The 27,262-nt window shown below is 40.4% G+C and overlaps 1 protein-coding gene across 4 annotated transcripts; it reads left to right on the top strand.

Annotated features, from left to right (window-relative positions):
* Positions 1–2,962: 2,962 nt before the first annotated feature.
* scarb1 (scavenger receptor class B, member 1) lies at positions 2,963–22,363 on the top strand. 4 transcript variants are annotated; one of them, XM_071535914.1, is made up of 14 exons: positions 2,963–3,129; positions 6,265–6,425; positions 8,636–8,777; positions 8,882–9,085; positions 9,231–9,326; positions 9,438–9,553; positions 9,636–9,802; positions 9,941–10,059; positions 16,467–16,540; positions 16,713–16,764; positions 17,903–18,049; positions 19,106–19,156; positions 19,896–19,968; positions 21,120–22,363. In XM_071535914.1, exons 1-14 carry the CDS (start codon positions 3,010–3,012, stop codon positions 21,131–21,133), a joined length of 1,536 nt encoding a protein of 511 aa, XP_071392015.1. In that variant the 5' UTR covers positions 2,963–3,009; the 3' UTR covers positions 21,134–22,363. The 4 variants fall into 4 exon arrangements, with proteins under 4 accessions (XP_071392015.1, XP_071392019.1, XP_071392018.1 ...); XM_071535916.1 differs by lacking the exon at positions 2,963–3,129 and adding an exon at positions 4,597–4,862; XM_071535918.1 differs by lacking the exon at positions 19,106–19,156.
* The last annotated feature ends 4,899 nt before the right edge of the window (positions 22,364–27,262 follow it).

The raw sequence follows: 27,262 nt of genomic DNA, 5'->3' as shown, positions 1-27,262 counted from the left end.
CCGAGGGCCTCGGAGCAAGTTGGAATACTTGAAGAGAGAGAAACAAATAGTGATGTCCATGAGTGTCAATGATGATGAAAACGCGGATAATGTAGAAATCAATTCTGAGATAAAGATGAATATGATTTATGCCACCCATGTCTTCCTTATAGTGGATTTTTTTTTTTTATAAATCACAGCTTTATCACAAAAAAATTAAATGTGATCTAGCAGAGGTAAATGGCAAACATTAACCCCATATATTCTTTTAGTTAAAGACAGTATGTTAAAAAAAAAAAAATCTGTCCTGGGTCAGTTTGACCCAGCGGACCCATAACGTTCTGACATGGTGAGTAAATCTCTGTCAGCCATGAATGAAATATCCAACTGTGTGAGTCCATGGATTCCTACTGGAGGTTTCTAAATGAGTTTGTGGCTCCCTTTGAAGCCACTGGCAAGGTCAGCAGAGGGGCCAAGCAAAAACTATAGAAGCAAACAGCAGAGTCAGGGTGGAATGGACCTCATACTGTTTCACCAACTCAAAGAAACGCTTTTCTCAGGCACTCCACACTCACTTTCAAACCAAATGCCTCTCACATGCCTGTGCAGAGGCAAAGTCCCTATCTGCTTCCCTGTGGCAGAGTCACTGACCTCAGACGTAGTTGTTGGGTCAGTGCTTGTCCTGTCGTCCTATGTTCACACTATAGCTTACGGGGCAGAGATGGAGCCTCACACACACATGAAGAGGTCACACACTACCAAATTGTCCCAGTACAGTTTACATTTACATTACAAATGAGCTTGGAAATGACATTATTACAAGGATAACACTGATGAATTTTGTATGAGACTTCTATCCCTTTATTTGTAATTGCATAGGCATTCCAGGCATGTTGCCATTTTATACTATGAGCCTATTTATGAACAGCAGAGACAGACTTCATTCTCTGATCAGGCTGTTGTTATTTTTTTTTTTTTAATCTAAAATATCTAGACCACTTATTGTGATACATGTCCAAGTTATTATCTATTTTTCAATAGTGTATGGATGCTGTTTGGAATAAGTGTGTTAACAAATTCCTTGCAGAGTGAAGGTTAGGGTCAATTGATGTGGGAATTGTATTTTTGTGTGAAATCATTGTAAGTGTGTAAGAGGCCAGAATAATCAATTAGTTGACTTACTTGACTTACGATAAATGTTATCGGTGAATAAAGTGTTATTTCAACATGTAAGAGCTTTTTTGGATGATAATTTAGTAATTTAAGAAGGCGGCCCTCTGGATCTTTGACAACTCTTTTATTTCAGTTTATTTTATCTGATTAAATCAAAGGAGAAATCTAATGCATGAAGTCCTCCATCACATATTTTGCTGATATCTTTTTTTTTACTTTTTTGGGGTTTACTCTTCCAATTACAATTGCACTTGGACTGGGGAACCTCTAGTGATGGAAAATGTCTGACACAAACTGCTGAAGCACACAGATTATACCGGTCCGGGTGGGTGTGATCACCAATATCACCAATGATGAGTCCGTGCAGAAGATAGTGGCGGAGCGCTGCACAGCTCCACACGCTGCCAACAACAACAACAACACACTCACAGCTGTGGAAATGAGGACTGACCTCTGCTCATCGCCCCCTTGGAGATCGTAGTTATCTCAGCTGTCTCAGCACTAATTCCCTTCAAAATCCTCCTGCTTAATTAAGAAATGTCTACAAAAGCTATTCTTATTTAGAATGACCTACATCTTGGACTAATCTGCAGCAAGACTGGAGGATATTAAATGGCTGTTATGTAACTAGGTGCTTTTCCCAGTGAGTCTACTCAGAAGAGGATGTAAATTAACTTAAAAAAAAATTGTGTCAAGAGTCATTGACCTACAGTTTGCAAGTAAAACAAGAAGTAAGCACAAGTAATTTCCTCCCAAGACTCAATATCTCCATTGTTAAAGAGAAGTGAAAAGGTTTATTGCGCATTTAATCCTTTTTAAATTCATTACTCAGTTTTTTTTTTTGTTTTTTTTTGCATGGACGGTTATGTGGACACAAATTCGTCGCTCCAGTTCATCACAGTTTATTACAGATACATTATATATATAGGCATAGGCTCTATCTCCCAGGGTTTTAACATCTTTACCACACCTCTTCACACACACTGATCACACCTGATAATAGAGGTGCAAATGGTGTATTATCATTTTAAAAGAATCCTAAAGACAGTGATGTTAAAGAGATACAGCCCATTCATCTGGCATTATCTGTGTTTACAGTCAGTGGTTCTCATGTGTCAGATCACAAGAACTACACACAAACGACTAACTTTTTCTATTTGAAAATTAGCATTAGGCCCATTATCTGTATAGGAAACCCCTACTTCAAAGAATTGACCTGCTGAGAAATACCTGGTGAGGAACTTTTACTATAAATGGGAAAAAAGAAGAATACTAGTGGAAGACTCCCAGCCCTCAGGTGAGAGTATTAACATTTCAATTCGGATGGAAAAAACAAAACAAAACGCCCATTTCTCCACCAACAGCCCTTTCATCAAAATATCCTTTAAAAACCACATCAAACCACATCATCTCTCCATCCATCTACCCTTTTTCCCCACTTGTGCGTCAATGATAGGTTAATTATTAGGTCTAAGCGTGAACCTTCTCCTCCTTTTATGATTGGTACAGCCCCGACCACTGACTTTCTGCTTGAAAATTGGGCAAGATCCCGTTAGATTAAAAATAAATTCCTCCTGTCATCTGACTAAAATGTGACTTCGTATGAATTGACATGGATTTGGGATGATTTTTTACTACTGTGCCGGTGGTCTCCAGTGCGTCAGAGGCGTGTCCCGCAGAGTATAAACACTTGATAGCAGATCGGCCTCAATTGATCCGCTTCAAGTGTTTATGACTGGACATTAGGATATAGCGCCGCAGCTCTTTATGTTGAGGCGGTGTCTATCACACTTCAGCCTGTGTAGGTTTTACTGACATTACATTTCTTCCATTATAGGCGGCAGATATTGATCAAGTATGCCTATCAATAAATCCCATGTAGCGATTGGGTTTATAGTGGCAGGGACTCTGACGGTGTTTTTTGGAACAGTGCTTGTGTTTGTAGGACCATTGGTGATTGACGACCAAATAGTAAAGGTAAGTGACGTCGGATATTTGAATATTGGATGGTTTATGTGATAATATGGAGGCTATTTTGCTTATTTTTTCTAATCAAGATAGGCTTTTTATTCATGATAAGAAATCCCCTATACTTCTATAGGGAATTATAGAGTGCCTAATAGTGATCCATATGTACTTCATGCTATTTTTTCAATCTGTTAACTATGGCAAATATTATTCCTGTGGGGAATTAATTGCTGTGATATTTGTCGGCTACAGTGTAGGCTACTTCTAAAATTCACCATAGGATTACTATTGTTCTTTTTCGCAAGGGACATTGCTACACTTATTATAGTGCGTACAGGACTGATATAATATCTCAATCTGTTCAAATGAGACTACCATGTGTCAGTAGTGGACCGTGGGATTAGCACCAGTGTATGGACATACTGTGCCGTGAATCTGATGAATTTGTAAGCGAGGAGAGTGTAAAGTCTGTGAAGCGGTGTGCTGCTGTGTGAGTTATAAGTCCTCCAGGTGTAACCCTTAACAAGTAGCCCGGGCTAAAAGTGCACAGACGGAAAGTAGATGAAGATAAATGATTAAAAGCAGACAAACTCACAAGAAGAGATTAAAGCAAGTGATAAAAAGAGATTGAAATTTAAACAAAATAGAAAAACTGAAAAGCCCCATAATAAATGAATAAATAAATAAATAAATAAATGCATAAATGCATAAATAAATGAATAAATAAATAAATAGCCGAAATCAATAAATAAATAAATCAATACACACACACATGCTAATTCCCTATGTAAAAGCAAGGCGTTTTGAGTAAGCGCTTAAAAGCTTCAACTAATGATCCTCAGATCCAACAGGAGTTTGGGTCCATAAGTGATCAAATGAGCCTCAGAGTCTGGCTGCTTTTGGAATAGTGAAGCAGTCTGTGGATCTAATCGGACTCTACCATGGGACATCCTATTTTGGCAGCATATCGTTATGTAATCGGAGGCAAGTCCATAGAAAGATTTATAAATCAGTAAAATAATCTTAAAAATCTCTTATAAGAGTGAGGCAGGGAGTGATGTGAGCTCTTTGCTTTGCTCCAGTTAAAACTCAAGCATACTATTTGTCCTTCTAGGGCAGATGGACAGATAGACTAGATTATCTGTCCAGCTATCTCATTAAATTGCTTTTCTAATGTTTCTTGCTCACAGTTCAGTGAAAAGATAAATTGTCTTAACTCTTGTTGCAGAATATCAATATTTTTTTCACAATAAAGCCCCAACCACTGACTTACTGATTAGAATGGGCCAAGGTCCGTAACCTACATTCTAGCCTATGGACCTGTGAAATGTGTGTCCTCCTGTGACGGATTCGGGATCAATCTAGGCTACAACTCCCAGAAGCCTTCGCGCGGGAGGGGCGTGGCCTGCAGAGTATAAACACGGCGGCCGCGGTTGGAAGCAGGTCAAACAAATTGATCAGAAAGGCGGAGGTAATTAAAGGCTGGACTGTCCGATAAAACCCAGCAGGATAGTCTGTACGCTGAGACAGTCCGCGGACTTATCTTTTATAGTTCTAGCCGGTTCGGGTCTTTCAGTGACGGAGGCAGCTCTGCGGAGGAATACGCTAGGCGACAAGCAGCTATGACAATTAATAGATCCAAAGTAGCGATAGGGTGTATAGTGGCAGGGACTCTGACTGTGTTTTTTGGAACAGTCCTTGTGTTTGTAGGACCGTTAGTGATTGACGACCAAATAATAAAGGTAAGTGACGTCGGAATTTGAATGGGCGACTTAGCATTATGAATATCCTTTTGTGTGATAATAGTCAAGGCAGGTATAGGCTATAGGTGTGTGTAGTCTTGCTTGTGTTGTATGAAAATCTCATGTGTAAGTCGCTTTGGATAAAAGCGTCTGCCAAATGGGAAACTGTAGTCCATCACTGCTGCAGGCTCAAAGGGCTTTACAACGCCTGCATGATGAAAACATAGACACAATGATAAGGGATTTGCTGCTTATTTCCATTCACCCAATCAGGATAGACTCATTTGTGTCCTTAGGGGTGCAGACTCTCATTAGAGTACTTGGGGACTGATGTGCTGAGAGTAGAAGGGATTGAACCTGTAGCTGAGATGAGACTGCATGATCCAGTGTGAATGAAGGTTATGAGGAGGGTTTGATAAGGATGACTCTTGTTTACCTGCAGTCACTTTGCCCAGTCATGCACACCTTACTGCTGCACCTGAAAACAAGATATCAGGGTGTCTGGGGATGTTTAAGGGTGGCAGACCCTCTTAGAAGTCATTGCACGTAAAAGCCTAATTCAAAGACAATATTCCATGCCAATTGCATAATGCTTGCAGAGGGGAACCAATTTAGTTAAGCTTGGACAGCGGGCTCAGTGACGATAAGAAACATATGTGAAATGTAGGTTAAGGGGAGGAGGGGTTCAGGGGGAGGGTGTGAGGAGATGTGGCTGGCTGGGCGCCGTGTGTGTGTGTGTGTGTGTGTGTGCGTACATGTGCATATTGATTCAGCTCTTTATAATTATGAGGATTAAATGTCCTCATAAGGATAGAAAGAAGATGGAAATCCTCAATGAAAACATTTTCCTGGTCCTCACTTCTCTGATGACAGCAAAATCCTACTTAAATATATTTGCTAATATTTAAATATTTAGTTAAGTATAAAAAAAAGTACAAATACCGCTTTCAGACAGTTATGTGTTCCATTTATTGTCCTCATATTTGGTATTATGAAACCTCCCATCTCCTAAGCGCTAACTAATCTCTAGTGAAGACAAAGGTGTCTTTTGTCTAGTTATGTTTCATCAAAGTTGCTAGTAATTGCAGGTACATGGATAAATGTAGAAGTGAAATGAAAGCTGTTTGCATTGAACTTGAGTGAAAGTATATAGTTATAAAGGTCCATATATGACTGCATGATCCAGTGTGAATGAAGGTTGTGGACACACTGGCTGTGCACAGAATCTTATGGACTTAGAGAAGTCTGTGAATGGGTGTGTGTGTGTGTGTGGGGGGGGGGTGTATGAAATAGAGATGAAATGCCACTTTAAGTTTAATATAAACATAACAAAATTCCTAATTTTGATGTCTGGTCAGGGAGATGCAATGCATTTTTATTCTTTGTCCCTTTTTTCCATCAGAACACCGTGATCGACCCGAAGAATGAGCTGTCCTACACCATGTGGAAGGACATCCCCGTCCCGTTCTACATGTCCGTCTATTTCTTCAACATCCTCAACCCCAAGGAGATACTGAAGGGGGAGAAGCCCATGGTGGAGCAGAGAGGGCCCTATGTGTACAGGTAGCCCCTTTGAATGAACACCCAGCCTGCTTTCCTAACATGGGCAAAACCCACATCACACATGTTGCATATAGTGTTCTTTTGTCTTGCAAAATCATTTCCATATTATCTACCTGCCTATTTGAATTTGCTCACACTACATGTCTTCATTCATATTTGAGGCTTTGGTCCAGAATAATCAGAACCACAGCTGTAAAGGGGAACATTGGCTCTGTCAGATTGGCTCATGTTTTGGAACACTATGTACTCAACATATGTAGGTCAGGATGCATTAGTCCATTTCCCTCCAACAGTGGGGTTCTGCCTAGACTCTGTTTATATAACTATGCATGTGTGAGGCAGGGGTGGGGGTGCTTCTGACTCTGCATCTTAGTCACTCCTGTAGTTTTCACTCATTTTGCTCGTCTTAGCCTTCTGCAACATGCATCATCCCTTAGATGCCTGTATAATAAGAGCTGTATTTAATTACATAATAAAATAGCCCGTCACAGCAGAGGTTATCCTTTTTTCTAAGACTGATTGGGGATCTTGTGTGGTGAGTTTATGGCAGCTTTATGGTTATGGAGACTCTATCAGTTAAAGGTTACTGGTCTCATTCTTTGTGCCAACAGTGCCCAACAAGATAAAACGTTGTTCTCTCATATCTCGTTTTGGTTATATCTGTGCTTGTAAAAATAAACCATCATGCACATACACCTTTATACAATCAATAATGTGATGAACCCAGTGCACTTCTGCTGAGCTTGAAACAAGAGTCTGAGTCAGACTCAGACTCAGACTCAGACTCAGGACTCGACTCTGGACTCAGAATGTTGAAAACCTCTTAGCTAGAATAATTCAAAATTGACTGTCCGTGGAAAACAACTGTTTAAGAAGGTCAGTCTTATCTTGGAGCTCTGTAGCAAGAGCATGGCTGAGGAGGGCTTGATAAGGATGGCTCTTGTTTACCTGCAGTCACTTTGCCCAGTCATGCACACTTTACTGCTGCACCTGAAAATAAGATATCAGGAGTCTGGGGATGTTTAAGGGTGGCAGACCCTCTTAGAAGTCATTGCACATAAAAGCCTAATTCAAAGACAATATTTCATGCCAGCAATTGCATAACACTTACCGAGGGGGAATAAATTTAGTTAAACTTGGACAGCGGGCTCAGAGACGATAAGAAACATGTGTGAAATTTAGGTTGAGGGGGAGGAGGGGTTCAGGGGGAGGGTGTGAGGAGATGTGGCTGGCTGGGCGCCGTGTGTGTGTGTGTGTGTGTGTGTGTGTGTGCGTGTGTGCATCTGCATATTGATTCAGCTCTTTATACTTATGAGGATTAAATGTCCTGACATGGATAGAAAGAAGATGGAAATCCTCCAAAATGAAAACATTTTCTTGGTCCTCACTTCTCTGATGACAGCAAAATCCTACTTAAATATATTTGCTAATATTTAAATATTTAATTAAGTATAAAAAAAAAGTACAAATAGTGCTTTCAGACAGTTATGTGTTCCATTTATTGTCCTCATATTTGGTATTATGAAACATCCCATCTCCTAAGCACTAACTAATCTCTAGTGAAGACAAGTGTCTTTTGTCTAGTTATGTTTTCTCCGATTGCTTCTTCTTCATGTTCGCTTAATCAACGTTGGGAAGTGCCTCATATTTCCTATGATAAATGTTTCATCAAAGTTGCTAGTAATTGCAGGTACATGGATAAATGTAGAAGTGAAATGAATGATGTTTGCATTGAACTTAGTGAACGTATATAGTTATAAAGGTCTATATATGGTTGTTCTGATTATTTTTCTTCATTGATTAGAAATTGATTGAAGTTTTATTAACTGATCGCATATTACATGTGATGCTCTTTCCATCAAAGTAACTAGTGATGTCTTGAGAGTAAGATATTTGCTCTTAAATGCTGTAAAGTTTAAGGTTTGTTAAAACTGAACTAAGTTAAGTGCACATACCTCAAATCTGTACTATCACTAACTAAAAATACTTACTTCCCTCCACTGATTCTATATGCACACACTGTTATCACAACAACTGTATTAGGTTCCCAGCAGATAGGGAAACAAATAAGCTCTTCTCTCTTTCCATCTGTTATCTTCCCATTACCCTTCATCCTCTTTATCACTAGTATTAGCATTAATAGGACACCTTGAACCACAGCCTGCCGGAGAGTAAGAATGCACTTTTTTTTTTTTTTGCTTTTGTTTCAGAAAACGCTGTCAGAAAGACAACATCACATTTCATGCCAACGGCACAGTGTCGTATAGGGAATACAGAAAGTATTTCTTTGAGCCTACCATGTCTGCCGGAAATGAGTCTGACGTGGTCACGATTCCAAACATGCTGGTGCTGGTAAGACATTACTGCACACACACACACACACACATACACACACACCGCCCCCCCCCCCCTGCCTCCAAACCTCTCTGCATCTCCATCCCTGTCTCCTGTTTCAGGGTGCAGCTGTGATGATGGAAAACCTGCCGTTCGCAGTGCGTTTAATGATCAGCGCCACCTTTAAGACTTTCAAAGAGGGGCCTTTCCTGACCAAGACCGTGGGGGAGCTGATGTGGGGTTATGACAGCGGACTGGTAGATTTCCTCAATAAATACCTGCCTGGCATGCTGCCCTCCACGGGGAAGTTCGGACTCTTCGCTGAAGTGAGTGTTCAAGAGGGTTTATAATGCTCATAGGGGGACTCAATTTATGGTTTCTTTGCCATGGAGAGGGGACAGAATGAGATGGTGGAAAAAATGCACGTTCAAATACCGACTATATATCTGCGTCTGTGTGTCTTTTATTTAGTTCAACAACTCCAACACCGGCCTGTTCACTATCTACACTGGAAAAGACGACATCAGGAAAGTCCATAAAGTCGACTCCTGGAATGGCCTGAAGAAGGTGAGGCGTCAGCATTGAGATGACTGATGACTGATAGACTGCTTCGCTTTTCTTTATCCCCCCGTTTCATGTCTTTACACCTCTTATCTGTCCATCCTCTTCAATCGATAGCTGACCAACTGGGGGACTCCTCAGTGTAACATGATCAACGGAACGGCGGGGCAGATGTGGCCGCCCTTCATGACCCCAGAGAGCACTTTGCCCTTCTACAGCCCTGATGCCTGCAGGTAAAAAAAATACTCTCTCTCTCTCTCTCTCTTTCTCTCTCTCTCTCTCTCTCACACACCGTTTTCCCCTTTGTTGTCCCAGATCTATGGAGCTTGTTTACCAGCGCCCAGGTGTTATGAAGGGCATCCCTCTTTATCGATATGTGGCACCCAAGACTCTGTTTGCCAATGGGACAGACTATGCTCCCAATGAAGGCTTCTGCCCCTGTAGACAGTCCGGCCTTCTCAATGTCAGCAGTTGCCGACACAGTGAGTATATATGTACCTTTTTATCTTAGACTCAATTTTGTTACACTTTCTGGAGTGTATATATGCCAAAGTCTGAGGATGTTTCATTCATACTGGAAGGGACGGTGGTCATTTGTCATTTTGTTCTCCGTCCCACAGATTCTCCAGTCTTCATCTCTCATCCGCACTTCTTCAACGCTGACCCTGTGCTGCTGGACTACGTGCAGGGCCTTCATCCCAATGAGGACGAACATGGCCTCTTCATAGACATTCACCCAGTGAGTACATACACGGGCACAGGATACACACACACACACACACACACAGCTATTATGTCAGTTGCAGTTCCCCGTAAATCTTATCTGATCTGTGGAAATAAACTCCTTAAGATGAGGGCATATTCCATGTTGCATATCGGTTCATTGTACCATCATTGCTTTGTCAGTTGCTGAATCTTGTGTGTGTGTGTTGGTGTGTGAATAAATGTTGCTCAGGGAACGAGAACAAGAACAACAAGTGAGAGTATGAGGAACAGCCACTGCCCTGCAGCTGCAAACATTCACATTGACAGTAATAGGCTTGTATTTGCGGACGAGCAGGTTTCTCAACAACTAGTTGCGTAAATTACTACAGAGACAATTACGTATGCTCACTTATGGTAAAAGCACGTTACGTTTAGTTAGGTTTTGACCTGTCATCTTAATTGGTTAATTACCTCAGATTAGATAAGAGAGAAAACTGCGATAGGAAGAAAGATAATTAAGGGAAAAACATTATTTGTTGTTTTAGGGGTCGTGGGTGTCAGTGGCCTTGAGTCCTTGTCCTTGTGTTGGAGCAGAGGTGAACTGATAATAACAATAACTTGTATAAATGCTATAATGTGACAGTGAACCCTGCAGATAATATTTCTGATAAGATTTTATCTTTCAGTAAAGAGGGACAGGATTCACCTTGAGTGATGGCACCGGCTTATCTTGTTTTCTCTGTCGCCCAACACACAACAGTTAGCTTCACTTATTCTTATCTAAATGGCTTGCATACCTATGACATTTGACAAACTCGTCTTAAACCGTGAGCTTTACACTTGTTTTCTGGGTGAATGAGAATGCCGATCCAGTTGGAATTAGAATTTGCATAATGGGAAAACCTACTTTTCAGGTCACTCGTTTCCAGACTAAGTATCTGGCATTTCCACATTTCCACCTAAATACTTGCTCCTTTCAGGCAAGTTAGCTTTTGTTCCACCTAAATACTCACTCCTTTGTCCACTGTAACAAGGTAATTTGTTATTATTCAAATATGCCCTTTGCATCCTCTCAACCATCACTATTTTAGTGCAGCTGTTTGTTCTCATGAGAATGTCGGCAAAATCAATGGGCATAGATTACCATGTTGACAGTTTTCAAAATGTGCAAAAAAGTGCATAAGAGGTATAACCCAATTATGCAATATTGATATCAGTGACCTCAAACTGATACTGATATTGCATATTGATGCTCAAGGATAAGCGAAGAGGCATACAAAACATCGTTATCTCTGGAGGCCAATTTATTTTAGATGTTCATTTGTGTACAAGTCTCGTTTCTTTATGGTAAAATCATAGAGAAATTTCCTCGTAAATACCAAATCACATCCATTCCTGCTGTGCGAAACCTGAATGTATTGGAAATTGCACCACTGCTTCAGTGAACTACCAATGCCAGGAAGTGATAAGTATGATAGTGTTGTCATGATTCAGCACATTCTGAATTCCTTATGCAACTCTGCCAAGCTTTGGCAGCCTCGCCTTCAGCTGATCATGGTCGCTGTAATGCAGTGAGATAAGCTAATTGGAAATGGAGTTAAATTGTTTGATGTGTTTGTGAATTGAGGTTTTCTAGGAACTTTCTATTGCCCCAATAAAAATAAGGTTTGATAGGGACACTGTGAAACGTAATACCACTCTTATGATCAGGAGTTTTTTTTTTTTATTGCTCATGAAAGCTGGTTCCAAGTGGTTGCATATCATCAAGAGAAGAATTACATCTAGATTGAGATTAAGTGAGTGTAGGAAATCATTTGGCATGATCTTTTATGGAGTAATCTCAAATGGTAAAGACAAGCTTCCTGGAACCATAGTAGGGTGTGACCTCTTCACATACAGACAGTTTCCAGCTGCCAACAGTAACATAATGTGAACTTCTGGTCTGCTGCCCAGAGACGATGTAAACATTTAGAGTCAGCTGGTTCTCAGCTAGCTAGCCAGATCTGTAGAGGAAGCGATGTAAAGAAAAGTGGGATCTTCTCCCTGACCCTTTTAACCACAATGCAAGGCTTTCTAAGTTTGCCACCAACTGGAAGATCTGCCTGATGTTAATTAGTAGTTATTACTAGTTATTTACTAGAATATCTGGTGGAGGCAGAGTGTGTTTACACTCAGGAAGCTTTCAAGTTTACAGGAGCCTTGATGCTTTCAACTATTTTCTGTCAGGGTGTCAAACCTTTGTTGTTCTGCTCCACTTTGTCCTGCCTTCAAGGAATCGTTCACCCAAAAATAAAGATTTTGTCATTATCTACTCACCCACATGTCAGTTGAAACATTGGTTTCTGTATTAGTTTCTGTCTGTATGTCAATATCAGACACAGTGAGTTTGCAAGCGCTGCTCTGTAGCAGCCTTCTCCAAAACAACCAGAGACTGTCAGAAAGAAAGAAAAGACAGAAGACAGAGACTGGAGACTGCTTCATTAGAGTTCCAAGAGGGGGAAAAAACGACCATAAAATTACTCCAGCATGATCCAAGTGTTCTGAAGCCAAACAATTGCACTGTAGCTCCAAAAGCCCAGTATTTGTCTAATATTCAGTGTTTCAACTGACATGAGGGTGAGTCGATGATGACAAAATCTTCATTTTTAGGTGAACTATTCCTTTAACGATACCTCTTAGCTGTGCACGGCTGCTTAATCCTCATGCTGCATGGAGAGAAGCACACAGCAGTGGCACATGCAGGTCTCTGGATTTTGTTTGGACAAAAGTGTCTGCTAAATTACGTAATTTCAGCACAAGGGATGGGGAGGGTGAAAAGTGTCCTTGAATGTCGAACGGAGACCGACACAATGTTCTGGTAATCAGTCAATAGTGAGTATTGCGCAATCAGTTGCTGCTGTTGGGCATCTGGCTAGCACTGCCATTGGCTGACTGTGCATTCCTGTTGTTCATCCCCCACGACTCCAGCCCACATTAACTTTATATCAGAGCCACATGTCACGAACTGAGCTCTGATTTCCATTTCAAAGCATCTTAGGAGGATATTGAACTGAAATTCTTTTGATCCTCGTTTTTGTTTCAAGACCTGGATTTTTTTGTTTTGTTGTTGTTGTTTTTGATGTATTTGTTTGTTTATTTCAAGCAAACTGGCCCAGTTGCACCGATGTGACAGACAGCGCTGAAAAAAAATGTTTGGCAGTGTCTTGGCAAAAAATACCAATTGGTAAAAAAAAGGAAAAAAGAAGCCAAGAATTTTCACTCCGCTTGAGGTGGGCGCACTCAACAATGAGTATATTCTTGAAAGTTGGCTCTAACAACTGTAATCAGAGAAGTCACGTTTCAGCCTGGGATGGTTTGTATCAGCGGGTCAGTTCAGAGGGTGGCACTGCAAATCCAGCCAGGATGAAGCAATGGGACAGGAATGGGATTCATATGGACATGGGCAAGAAGGGAAGCAAGGGCTTTAAAAGGGGGATATGAATTGAGGAGTTAGCCCTCTCTCACATGCACACACACACACAAACAAAACTTACAATTGGAAGCCCTTTTGATGCTGTGATGCTCTGGTGAGGCATGTGGCCTTTACATAACATGACATAAAACATGGACACACATCATAAAAAAAACTCAGGCACATTAGAAAGTACATTCAATCTTGCAAATATGTGGTATATTGTTATAGAGCAGAAAAAAAGGGGAATGAACCAAGAGGATTCGAACAGACTGATACAGCCAAACGCTGGCTGACTGAATGGAAATATTGAAAAAATGACCTAACCAATTCATTTGGATTACTCTAACCTCTCTGGATAATGTCATTAAAACGCTCCGTGTTTTTCCTGTAACTAATGCCTTATGTGGCGTCTTTAGAAAGTGTCGGGTGGGGATATTTCCTGCAAGTTCAGATAGTTTATGGTTGATTTCCTTCCACACGCGAGACAGAGAGTGTCAATTGCCTGGCTCTATTATTTACCTTAACCTCAGGTCACCACTGATTGAGGGTCCAGCAGGATTATAGTTTGGATCGTTGTCACTGACCGTTTCTTTTTTGTGATGTGTGCTTGTCTTTGTGTTATGTTGTTACTGATATGTAGATACGATTAGATAATGTTTATGATTAATAACTAATTGTAGTATTTGAGATTGCCAACTAAATTACATGTTTTTGAAGCCAGATTTGAGATCGGGCAGAGTCTGCAGGAGTCCAGGGTCGTCACGCCGTTTAGTCGCACCATTAATCGTTATGTGTGTGGAAGTGAAAGACTCAAATCTCTCTCCTATGATCCTAATCGGCAATGTCACGATTACATCAAACATGTTTGATTTTATTGGGGGCTCGTCTTTGCGTGATCCTGTAGTGTGAACTCGTCAAAGACTCGAATCTTAACGGCAATTTTCAATAGCCAAGGAAACGCAAACACAACGATGGCTAAAGCCGGGAAAGAAAAAGAAACCCTGAATGTGTTCTCAGTCTCGTTTTCAAGCAAATTGCAGCACAAACCACAATTGCTGCAAGCCTGACGGGCTGCATGTTTGCAAAAAATCACATTCTCCTAAAAACTGCGGCCACTTATTCTCAGTCTTTTGTATAGGGTCTATGGTCTTTTGATTTGTGCTCTCTAAAGACAGCCGCTGTTGTGTGTGTGTGTGTGTGTGTGTGTTGACTGCTCAATCTGTTCATTGTTGTTTATGATTGGAAACATCTTTTAATGCATCCCCAGCAAAACACAGGAGCTGAATTATATAATTCAGGCACTCATTACATAACTCATGAATTCTTAACTCATGAATTCACGAGTCATGAAATGGTGAAGATCAAGAAAAGCTGTGCTTGGCTGAAACAAAGGGTTTGATGGGCTGTAGGTGGTTGGAGGGAAAACCCCAGAGAAATTTGGGTTAGGAACAGAAACTTGAGAAACGCCAACAGCGAATCCAGAACCTGTTAATTAGTGACCTCAGTCCACTGAGTCCCAGCTGAAGGTCTGGCCCGGTCCAAATCACAGCTTGTTCTGCCAGAACAAAATCCAGAACCAGAACAAAACAAAGAGAGTCTCTGTTTGTCCTCAGTCCACATTCCCCAAAGGGCCAGGTCCCGAGGAAGATTTGATAGAGTGTTTGTGAAATGACTGCATATTTCCTACTCGGCACGTTTTAAGGCACGACACCAGGGGTTGGATAGCAGAAGAATTTCGAAAGTCTGTTGGCAAAGTGGGCAAAGGATTATGTGTTCTACTATCTCTTATTAGTAATAACTTCAGTCTGCAGGGTCAGAGATTTCCTCCTATCTTGGTTTGGATTGTAATGGCTGTAGAATATCCTCTTATTTGTCTGAGCAGTCAAATTTATCAGATAATACAGTAGATAATCCCACAGGTCAATGGTAATGCACTCCAAATATGTGTGTATTTTATTTTTTTGATAATATGTTGTTTAGTGTATGAGCTGAAACATGGACCAGAGATAATGAAATGTATCGTTTTGTTCTATAATCCCATGCAGTTAAGTTTAATTCTAAGGAAATATTTTTATTGATCAAATTGAGTGTTTGGATAAGAATAACTGTTCCTTTTTCAAATGAGAAGTGCCATCACCTGCACACCAGTTATGATGCTATATGATTTGGCTTTGGACTCACAAACATATATTGCAAGCACTTATTGGTTGGTTGATATGTTGAATTTAATGTGCATTGTTTTACCCCTAAAATGTCCATGTCTGCTTTTTTTAAGTGTGTTCCCCTGCAGCTTGGCTACACTATCCATTCGTCAGGCAAATGGTCCTAAATCAAAAAGTTGAAATATCCCCATATGCAAGGAAGGGAATTTAACTCTCTTGCTCAAAACCTGCAAGTATATTTTATGTCAAGTTAAGCTTTATTTGGCCAAGATGCAACAAAGAGAAAACCTCAAGCTAAAAGCCTGACTGGTACATGGCCAAAATCTCTCATTTCCATTCCTACGTATTTTACAGGGACAGGCAAATATAACAAAGACAGGAAGATGTTTCGACAATGTTCTTTCCACATTCGCATCATGCTTATGAGAACGGGCCGGTTTGGTCACGTTAGTCCTCCGCCGCGCTGGTTTGGCCAACTAACCGGAGTGGATGTGAAGACCACTTAGACGCACTAAGAGATGCTAGAAACTGCGATGCATTCCGCTAAAACAATGCCGACACTTAAGACTGTCATGAGACGGCCCCCAAAAGGACCACACTGTTTAAATTATGTGAGATGTGGATATCCTTCTTTTGTTGGGTTACAAGGAAGCATATTTTTCATAGGTGGCTGGAGATTTCCATGTTCCAATACTGCGGTCGAAACGTAATTGTCACCTGTTTTAAAAGTAGACAGAATGGACAATTAAGCCTTTGATGTTTCCGTTATTTACCCCTGTGAGATTTGCTTATTGTCTTGTACACTTTGTCTGTCTGCCTCACCAGCAAACGGGCGTCCCCCTGAACGTGTCAATCCGTCTGCAGCTCAACCTCTACATGAAGAGGGTGTCAGCAATTACGTAAGGAAACCTTGCCCTAAACCGCAAATTGTGCCGTTATCGTTTTCTCACGTATTGTCTTTATGTTCATCACTCCGTATGAGAGGATGTCGTCGACGTTTCCTCCTTCTGTTGCCAGCCACTAACCTGATGTAACCTCGGGTTCTGAACTGTGGTGTCTTTGTCCTCGCAGAGAGACGGGGAAGATTTCGGAGGTGGTGATGCCCATGATCTGGTTTGAGGAGGTTAGTAGCTACTCACCCATTGATAAATATAACAATGACAAGCTCCATACCCTTTACTACCATTCCTTATGGCTCACCCAGTCTCTATATTATATAGAGTGCAGTTAGCTTTCTGATATTATATATCATCATATCAGGTATCAGTCCCTAAAAAGTCTGAAAAAGTCTTAAATAATGTCTAAATTGAATGTAAAGTATTAAAATGTCTTCAGTGCAATTATTAGGTCTTATTTTTTCACCATGCAATGACAGGTTTCTTTGCGCTGCATGTCCACTCTTATATAATAATACATTCTAATAATATAAAAAAACATGTTTTGTTTCTTTTGTCCTTGTATCTGCATCACTGAAAACAGTTGGACATCATGTCCCAATTAATTTCCTGGTGTCTGTTTTTCTCATACCGCCCATTTCCCAATAGCTGTGTCGGAAATAGCTCGGTTTTGCCAGATCTTTTTGTTTTTTGTTTTTATTGTCTTTTTATTTGGAAAAGTCAGGGAATCAGTTACAATCAGTTCAGTTCAGACAATACATTTTAGTCTATAGCCATGCATATCCATAATCCTCATCCCTACTCTCTCACACACTCCACACTCTCATCCATGCACACACACACACACACACACACACACACACACACACACACACACACACACACACACACACACACACAGGGAAAACAACAAAAAATAACATTTCTTGTCTTTCCAAAACCTTTTCCTATTGTTTAAGAATATGAACTATTTTTATGTACAAAAAACAGAGGGGATGCTCTTATGATGAATCACAATTTTAATGAAAAATAGGTAGCGGTTTGGGGATTCCACTCTTTTACTACATCCTAATGTTACTTAACTCTCTTCAGTTCACTTAGATCTAATGAACGATCCTCTTATCCAGTGGTCATTGTTTTCCATAATTATATATTTTTTCATAACTGCTGTTTTATATCCTATGGTACACTTCATTGTATCATAATCCGCAATGTATTTTTTCTTTTTTGCTCTCTCTCTCTCTCTCTCTCTCTCTCTCTCTCTCTCTCTCTCTCTCTCTCTCTCTCTCTCTCTCTCTCTCTCTCTCTCTCTCTCTCTCTCTCTCTCTCTCTCTCTCTCTCTCTCTCTCTCTCTCTCTCCCTCAGAGTGGGTATATAGATGGCCCTATCCTCACTACATTCCACACAAACCTGGTTATCTTACCTGCTGTGATGGAGTATATGCAGTATACCTTCATAGCCCTAGGTGCCGTGACTATAATAGTAGCTGCACTGATGCATCATCGACTGAAGGTAATACTGCCACACAGCTTGCAGGCTGCAATATCACTTTGCGTGTGTGTGTGTGTGTGTGTGTGTGTTTTTAACTGCATGTAGCATGTTTCACAGTTTTGCATGTTCACCCACAAGAAATGAGGAGGGAGGAAAAGAGAAAAAGGCAGCAGGAGCGGCTGCACTAAAGATGCTCAGTCTGATGATATTCAGTCTGAATATGAAATTATCGATTAGCCTCATCTGATAGTCAACCATGTGTGTTACATAGCATTTTAACTAATGAAAAAGATGAAATTCTGTACTATATATCAGTGTAGGATCTAATTTATTTACATACACATATTAATTCACAATCAATCCTTAAAGAAAAGATGGCTTTCAAAGGTTAACAACATGCAAGACATACATGTATTCTTAAAAAAATACTACTGTATACTATTGAGAAATCAACAGATTAAACCTTCATATTTGTATAGTTTATATGAATTTTCAGATGCTACATGCTTGATTCACCGAAGTATCACAGTTGGAGTAGTCTTGCTGCTTCATAGTGAAAATTCTTACCACACACTTCAATGGGGAAATTGGGCAAATTGGGTATTCTTCTTATATGTGTGGCTTCATGCATCAAAGTTGTCATATGGTATATTGTTTAGTGAATATTTCAAACCAATTAGGGAAGCTGGTGGAGACAGGAGTCAGTAAGTTCACAAGCATATCATTCATGTTAGCATCATCAATTGGAGGAGGTGTAGAGTAATCAAAGGGGTAGGGCATGGAGGAAGGGAGGTGTGTGTGTGTGAGTGTGTGTGAGTGTGTTGGCGATTATATAACACACTGTGCTTGGTAATGTGGGACACCATAAATGAAACAGTTAAAGTTAATAAGTACATGTGCATTTTTAGGCTGTAATCTGTTTACATCCCGCTATCAGGGTGGTTTTATAGTCCTGTATCTGACAGATCAGTGCCAGACTGTACAGTAGGTAATGAGGTCAATTAAGTGGGTTAGACCTGCACCACGTGGTTTTACAAACTGATATACTATATGATTTCTGGTGTGTTATGTTTGCAGAGGTCTCACACAGATGTTATATTGGATTCTGCAGTGGTACAGAACCCCGGGGTTTGTGAAACTACCATGTTCCTAAACGATTTGGTCTCGGTGATCACAATCAGAGTGGATACGGATGTGATTTACTTTGCCAAAATTGCGATCTTTGTTGATTTTTGAAAGCTGATCCATATCCGCAGACTGTGGGTTCCAACTTGAATTCCTCGGAGAAGTGTGGAATTGAATTGTTGGAGCTTTTTCTTTGAGGCTGATCAATGAAATGAGAATGGTTGCTTTGCTTTATTTCTTCTGCTTTCAGCCATGTTAGAAAAGTGACCCTCTACTTTTGGGTCAGAATTGCCCAGTTGATTTGAGAGTATTGCTCTTCCTTATCCCATGCTGGAGTAGATGAATCTCAATAGCAATCACAGAGGAATCTAGTACAGATTCACAGGTGTTGACGCTCTTGGTTCCCAGTATATTAAGTTCAGTTGCATGTTAACCAATCAAACAAGACTAATGCTGCCACATTGGATTGCATTTGAATGTGTTAAGGAATCATTCACCAATCGCATGTACCCTATATTAACTGCATGACCATAACCATTACCACCAGAATGCAGTCACTGTATGAATATGCATCCACAATGTCTATGCACATCCACAATCTAAAATATAACCTCACACTGCACTTCTTATGGCTGGTTTCACAGTCGGTTAAGTGACAGCCAATCTAATCAGACCACCTGTTAATTTGCCATGTATTTTCTGATTTTGGATGGTGTGTAAAGATAATTTGGTCATCTTTTAGGCATCCGATAAAGAGCCGGTAAAAGGCTCGCACACCCATGACACACAGGAGAAATTTATCATGAGTAATTCAGGTGGGTGCGCACAGAAAAACACACACACACACACACACACACATGCACACAGTTTGTTCATTGTTTTGTTCATCCGTGTTTAACCTCTTGAGCTGAACTCAGAATAATGGAAATTGATGCCTAAAATACTTTCTATAGATAGCTGCTTAATTGCGGGGATTACTCTGCATCTCATGGGTCCTAACACAGATTTTAGCAGGGGAAATGTGATAGATTTTGAGAGATGATAATACATTGTAGCTTTTGATTATCACTCTGTGTTCTTGTTTAGGCTCCACAGGCAGCCATGAGCTGTGTGTGGCACAAAACTAGTAATATACCCTGTTGTTTTTCTATTTGATAGGCCGATATATCAATAATAGTAAAAAATAAAAATAATAGTAATAATTGCAGAGATAAAGCCCCTTGTAAAAATAAATTGCTTCCAGTTGGGTTTAGGAAGAGGTCTTGCAGTAGTGGGTGGATTTATGTGGATTTATTAAGATTATGATATTTTTTTTCAAGGTAATGTCTCACATCATATATGCAAACGAGTAACCGAAGTTTGGTTCTGTCAGCTCAAGGGGATAAATAAATGTTTGGTGTTTTTCACTTAATTTGTACAGTCCTCCCCCATGATATACTTGTTTGTATCATCTAACTACCCATTCACTTACAGTGGACCTTACTGGCAATTTCAGTTTTAAGGTGGTGTAATCAGAAGCTACCAACAGGGAAATAAAGCTCTGGGTAGCAACTCATTTATCCCAGATTGTGTATGGTGACCATACAGCTGAAGACCATTATAGAAGTCGCAATTTTTACTGCTGCTGTTGCACTTTTGCCTCATTCCAAGAGGAACTGCTGTGTTGTGTTCGCATATACAGTGACGACTCCCATGTGAAATAGACTCTGTATATATTATATGATATTTGTTTATTTTCTACATGTGAAGGTGGATGCTGGAGGGTATTGTGTGCTTCATGTATGATTCTGTTAGATTTAGGGATTATGGGGTGTACAGACAATATTAAATGGATTTTATACATCACTCAACTGCAGTGATGAGCCTCAATGCTGCCTTGATGCTGAATATTTTTAACCATACTCCAAAATGTTCTTCATATTGTGAATATGGTCTAATGCTGTCTTTTCCTCTGGTCCTGCTGTAGATAAACAGATGTGAGGGCGGTTCCACATCAGACGGCAATGTGAGCACTTCACCAGATGAGACAACACCTCTGCTACAAGACAACACGGACTGACACACACACACACACACACACACACACACACACACACACACACACACACACACACATACACATCCACTGGTGTAACGGCTCCTTACAAAAGGACTTCATCAGCAGCTTATACCACTGAAGTATCTTCATCTCAACACCTTGTCACATGGTGCTCTGTATAAAATATTTTTAACGAGACTTGCGAAGCCCAAGTCATGTTTGCCGTTTTTTACTGTACTGTGTATAGTTTATGAAACCCGCAGCCGACACCTAGTGTTCACCTCGCTGAACGCTGTGATTTGTTAAATAGATTTGTGCCGAGGCTGTCCGGGGTTGAGACTGCTGGTCTCCACGAAGAGCCAGTGATATGCTCTGTCAAAGAAAACCACTCTTTGTACCTCTCAAGTTACATGTAACAGTGAGAACTGTGGGCGCGTGCTCATTTTTCTCCATGTGTTGTTTCCACTTCTGCTGTAGCCTAGTCTGGCTCTCTATGTCTATATATCTATATGTTATAATTCTTCCAAGACAGCGACTCTCTAGCAAGGAAATGAATTATGTCTAGCCTACACAGTGAAAAGAAAGCCAGCTGTGCTGCAGTGCAGAGAACAGTGTTATACGGTCATCCATGTTGATCCGAAACCATGTTATTGTTTGTTTTATCGCATAAACACTAGAGCAAAAAAACTAGACAATTACTAAGGTGGCTATTTTTACTGTGATTTTTAAACAAATGTTTCTATATCAAAAGCAAGGGAACCCAGAGGCAGAAATGCCTCATCTCTGTACAATGACTGCTAGGTGTATATTACTACCCATGTGCCTTCATTAAGGGGAAGCATTGTCTTGCCTTCTATCCTAACTAACCTCCAGGTCCTCGTACTTCAAGCATTAATTGTACATTGTACAATATAAATTAATACTACGGTTATATAAAAATGTGCACTAAGGATTATTGAGTTGATAGGAGTCTATTTGAAACTGGATTTGTTGATAGTGTAGAGCTATGAAACAGTCCTCTATCAGTCAAGTGAAGCATTACATTAGCTCCTAACACTCCTACTTGTATACTACTGTCTTTTGTAAGGGTCTGAATGTATTTCATGAAATGGATGTTAATGATGCCCTTGATTGCCCTTGAGACTGTATTATGGAAACTTGGAGTTAATAAATGTGCCTTTGGTTAAACTTTTACCGATGAATGCCTGATCTTCATTATTGGTCTGGGAGATAACGCCGATTTTTGTGGCAGGATTCACGTTCCAGCCGTGACCAGACAGACAAAAACTGGCTGTTGAAATATGAAAATGGTACAAAGTGAGAATGGATGGGTGAGGTAGTGAAAAAATTGTGAGTGCAGTGGAATGAGCCTTTAGGCGTGTGATCCAGCCAAGTCTTATGAGAATCACTAGCATTAGCTTTATCATATAGGGCATCATTACAGGTACCTGGTGGCTCAGAGGGGATTTCACATAGTCCAGGGTGACTCAGTCCTTTTACAATAGATTCTGGTGATAAGCACTGGATGGCAACAACTCATTATCTCTATCAAGTTGAACAGCCTTTGGGCATGCTTGCTTTATCGCCTTCCTGTTATAGCCTCTGTTCAGAAGGTTGTCCACCTTGACTGCTTTCAGATTGAAGACACTTTTCTGGATCGTTTGGAACTCACCATAGGTCTCTCTGAGCTGCTTCTTTGACTTGGTATGACTGGAACCGATCTACATACAGGATTAACAGCAGGCTTTCTAAAAAGAGAGGTGGGATAAAACCTTCTCTGTCGTTGCTCATGTCCAAATCCAACAACAGTTTAATGTGAGGATTGATGTTCAAGTATTAGGAGAAGCACTCCCCACAGTCTATATGACCTAAAGGCTTGTTTTTGCATGGCTCCAACACACACTTCTCCTACTGACCTCCAGCATAGGGTGGACTGTAGCAGCATGCCATGGCACTTTGTTGATCCATTCAGTCAGACACAGTGTAAAATGTGAACAAGGCATTTCAGTGAGTTCTGAGGAAATGATCCATGGCTGCCAGTTTCACACATCATTACTTATCACATATCATTCATATGCCCAAATGCCACCAATGGAGGGTAATGATTGTGAATGCTTGTATATATTTATGGATGAATGTATCCCCTTTATATACAGTATATTTATGGATTTATCAGATACGATACAGAATAGTGAGGGCAGTAGTCTTGGTCTGAGGATAAGGTATAGCCTGTTTTGTGTCCAATGGATGATAATATAGTGACTTTTATGTATGCCTTTATATTTATTATCTTCATGTTTTTATGTAATGCTACTGGTTGACACCCACATTATTTTGTTTAAATCATCTGTAGTATCTTGAATATAGACAGGGAGAAAAACCAAAATGGCCTAACAAAGTAATCCAAATGTCATTTCCACTTCCAACTGGTCTGCCTGCCGTTTTCAGACTCTTATGCACATTGGGAAGCTTATAGAATGAAGTAATGCTTGGATTTTAATGAAGAGGAATTTGAACTCTTTATCTGTAATACAGCCTTTATCTTTAGTCATAATGTCTTTCAGTTCTTCCTTTAGAAACCCAACAGGGTTGTAAGTCAAAGTCTGGTAAAAATATGTCATGTCAAGTTGGCGAAAAGATTATGTCATATATGTCATATGCACGTCCCCGGTCTGGTTTTTAAGACAAAGTCAAGCAAGGCTTTGTTTTATAGTGATTTTAAAACAGCTATGAGGTGTTTTATTTTTATTGATTTTTACATGGGGATTCTGAGGAAGCCTTCTCTTTACCCCCCCCACCCCCCACCCTATCCCCTGAGACCCTCCACCCCCCCCCACCCCCCCCCCAACCCTGCACCCCCACCGTAACTTTGCAAAGGCTTCCTGGGGAGGAAACACCGGTGCATCCTCCACCGAAAAGATTTGAGTGGAGTGGCTTCTCTCGCCTCCTCCACAACTGGGACAACATGGCAACACATAAATCATAATTCTTTTGAACATACTGTCCAAGACATTAATCCCTGACTTTTGTTCCTTCCAGAGGCGTTTTCTTGGAATCGTCACTATGTCCTGAAATGTGTTTCTTCAAAGCTCTTATTTCAGTTTGAACAGCTAATCACTTGTTGTTCTAGCTTCTGCAATCAATAGTAACAGTGAAAGTTTTTCAGTTCAGTTTTTCTTTGAATTCATTGTTACTTTGTCCTCAGTAGGCTGGGAACATAAGGATTCATCTGCCATGGGCTGTAGAGGAAGGCCCTTTCTCCAGAGGTCAGACAGAGTGATAGAGGATTTATTTTGTGTCCTTTTCTAGCGGGAGGATTATCACTGTAAACGTTGCTCAAGGGACATTGATGAGCAGACAGTGTTGCTGAATGACAACAGTAAGGGTGTGTTTCCAATGGTTACAACCCCAGTTATTAGTACAGTTGTGATTTTTGTGACATTTAGAACCATTAAAATCATTCTGGCAGCCTCCCGGTTTATACTGTACATGTCATCTTGTAGTCATGACTAATGTCAGCAGATGTTGGTGTAAATAATAGCCTATATAGCATGAATTTTCCCACAAGTTAATGAGGGACAGAAACAGTCAGAGTGTGAATAGAGGATAGTAAAGATACACACACCACGACTTTCAGCTTGTTCAAATAATTCCATGCTGTATGCTGGTAATGGCTGAAGTGATGTTGGTTGTGAAATTAAAAACTAATTCTATTAAAAACTAATTTCTGGGGAGTTTCGTGCAGTGCGTGTATATACCCATATACTGAGAAAATGCAATATACTTGCAATTCTGAGCTTTCACTGAGATTAATATGTAATCCAATCTAAAAACTACAGGAATAAAATGAAATGCAATATGAAATTGAACAACTTTGAAATAATAGGACCCTATCTAAGCTGTTTCTTTGTTACTACAAGATACTTTGCATTTCCATTTTCCTTGCAGAAACTAAGAAAAACTATGTTTCCATACAAGATAAGAAAGCACTTAACCAGTATTAGTCTTTCTAGATTGTCTCTCAGTTTATACAAAATATCTATCATTGGCCTTCAGTAATTGAAATTTTCATCTTCTTCCACAAGTTCAAAAATATGACCCATAATCAGACCGGAAGTAATCACACATTTAACAGTGTGTAAATTAGACAAGAGAAATAGATGTTGGCCCAGGTTTAAAACTGAATTTACAAGTTAGTTAGCCCTAACAGCTGCTTCTCAGTGCGGTTTGGCATCTCTCACAGGTTTGTGAGAGATGCCAAACCTTTTATCTGCAGGGGCTACAGATGTTTTTTCTGCACAGATTGTAGAGAACATTCATATGGCTGTAAATGCTTAAGTTCTTAAAAAGAGAAAAGGCATGTTCACCAGGTTTGAATCGCCTACATATAGTGGAAATACTGCGGGTCAAATGTCCTTCAGGCTGGTTACAAGCCCCTTCAGCTTATAGCTTCTCAAGTGATCAGTGTTAGCCTAATGTTGGTGTTGTGTGATAGCAGCAGGTACGTCACTGGGGTCAAGTGGGAATGTTTTGTTGAATTAAGCCCTCCACTCCTCCAGAGGGAGACAGTAATGTCTGGGTTCCACACAGATGTTTTGGTTTAATGACAATCTAAAAATACAAGTGTGTGTAATAATAGACGTTCTGATTCCACTCTGATATGTCCCATTACCTGAGCTTCATCTTTCATATTTATTTCCCCTCATTTCTAACAGGTTTACCGTGTGGTGTATTTGTGTGTGTGTGTCAGTATTCAAATGTGCCTGTCCTGTTAGTCACTGCAGTTTGGAATTTGAAAGCTAGGTGGGGCTAGAAGTGAATACACATGTGCTTTTGTGGCACAGAGTGAGGAGGTGTTTGGTAATGGATATGGGATAGGTGGAGGATGAGGATGAGGTGGAAGAGGATAAACTTGATAAACTGGCATACATAAAATCTCTTGTTAAAGACAAAGAAAACAATGTTGCTGTGTTCCCCTTTAGTCCCATGATAAACAACCCAGAACAGAAATGTTTGCATACACAAACTATATTGATGCATCATCATCTTTTATGTGCACAATATCATAATTCAAGCCAAATGGCATTAGGGCAATATCTATAATTTTGTAGTGGGCTTGCTTTTTATGTTGTGCACACATACAGGTTTGATCATTCATGGGACAAAATACAGGGAATAAAATGAATTATTAAAGGAATTGAGTTATAAATAAGACCCCAAGACCAAAAAATTACTTACTTAACTGTGCTTGTGAAAAATAAATGAAGCTGACTCTAGCAATATATAGTGGCCTTTACCTCTTTTTCACCCATTTCACCCATTTTTCTGACTCCTTTCCTCCATTTTGTCAGAGTACCGTTCTTGCTTGCTTCATTTTCTCCATGAAGACATTCACCCTCTCCATGTCTCCCTGTCCCATGTCTCCACCCCTCCCTCTACCCTCCTCCCTGTCACTGGCAGCAGTACAGTCAGAAACGAGGCTGTCAGGAGAGGAGAGGTGTCATGTTCCAACTACAGACAAAAAGGCTGGTGGGGCCTTTGATAAATAGCAACAGGATTGAAAGGAAACTATCAGCTTTAGCTTGTTCCTAATCAGTCAGGAGCCAGGTCATTGTGGGGTGTGTGTGTGTGTGTGTGTGTGTGTGTGTGTGTGTGTGTGTGTGTTGGCTGGCTGGCTTAATTCAAAGACCCAGATGGCTTGGGCAGCCTGTTGGACAGCGGCTTCATTCCATTCTTTGTCTGTTGTGACACAAATAAATAATATGTATTGCTCAATCCGTTAGCGGTCCAGGGCGCTACCTTGTTAAATGAACCACAGAAACGACCCTTGTGCATCAGAGTCAACAGATTGGATTGAATTGCTGGTGCGTTTTGTGTAGATGACAGTGGATCAGCCTGGCAGTTTGTCTGGGCTCAGGAGATCATTCATGGGGAAAAATGAAATGAAAACACAAACAGTTCTGCTGATATCTGACACCAGCTGTCATGCCAAAGTTCAACCAAAGTCCGAAGTTGAACCCTTTGCTATAAAGCAGTGATTCTTAACCTTTTTCATATCAAGGACCCCTAAT

This window comes from Centroberyx affinis, unplaced genomic scaffold (assembly GCF_046629955.1).
Source record: "Centroberyx affinis isolate AG114_WGS23_722 - 3 ecotype Tasmania unplaced genomic scaffold, CSIRO-AGI_Caff_v1 ptg002782l_1, whole genome shotgun sequence".
Lineage (NCBI taxonomy): Eukaryota > Metazoa > Chordata > Actinopteri > Beryciformes > Berycidae > Centroberyx > Centroberyx affinis.
Note: the sequence above shows the minus strand (reverse complement) of the source record. Positions and strands in the feature narration are given on the sequence as shown.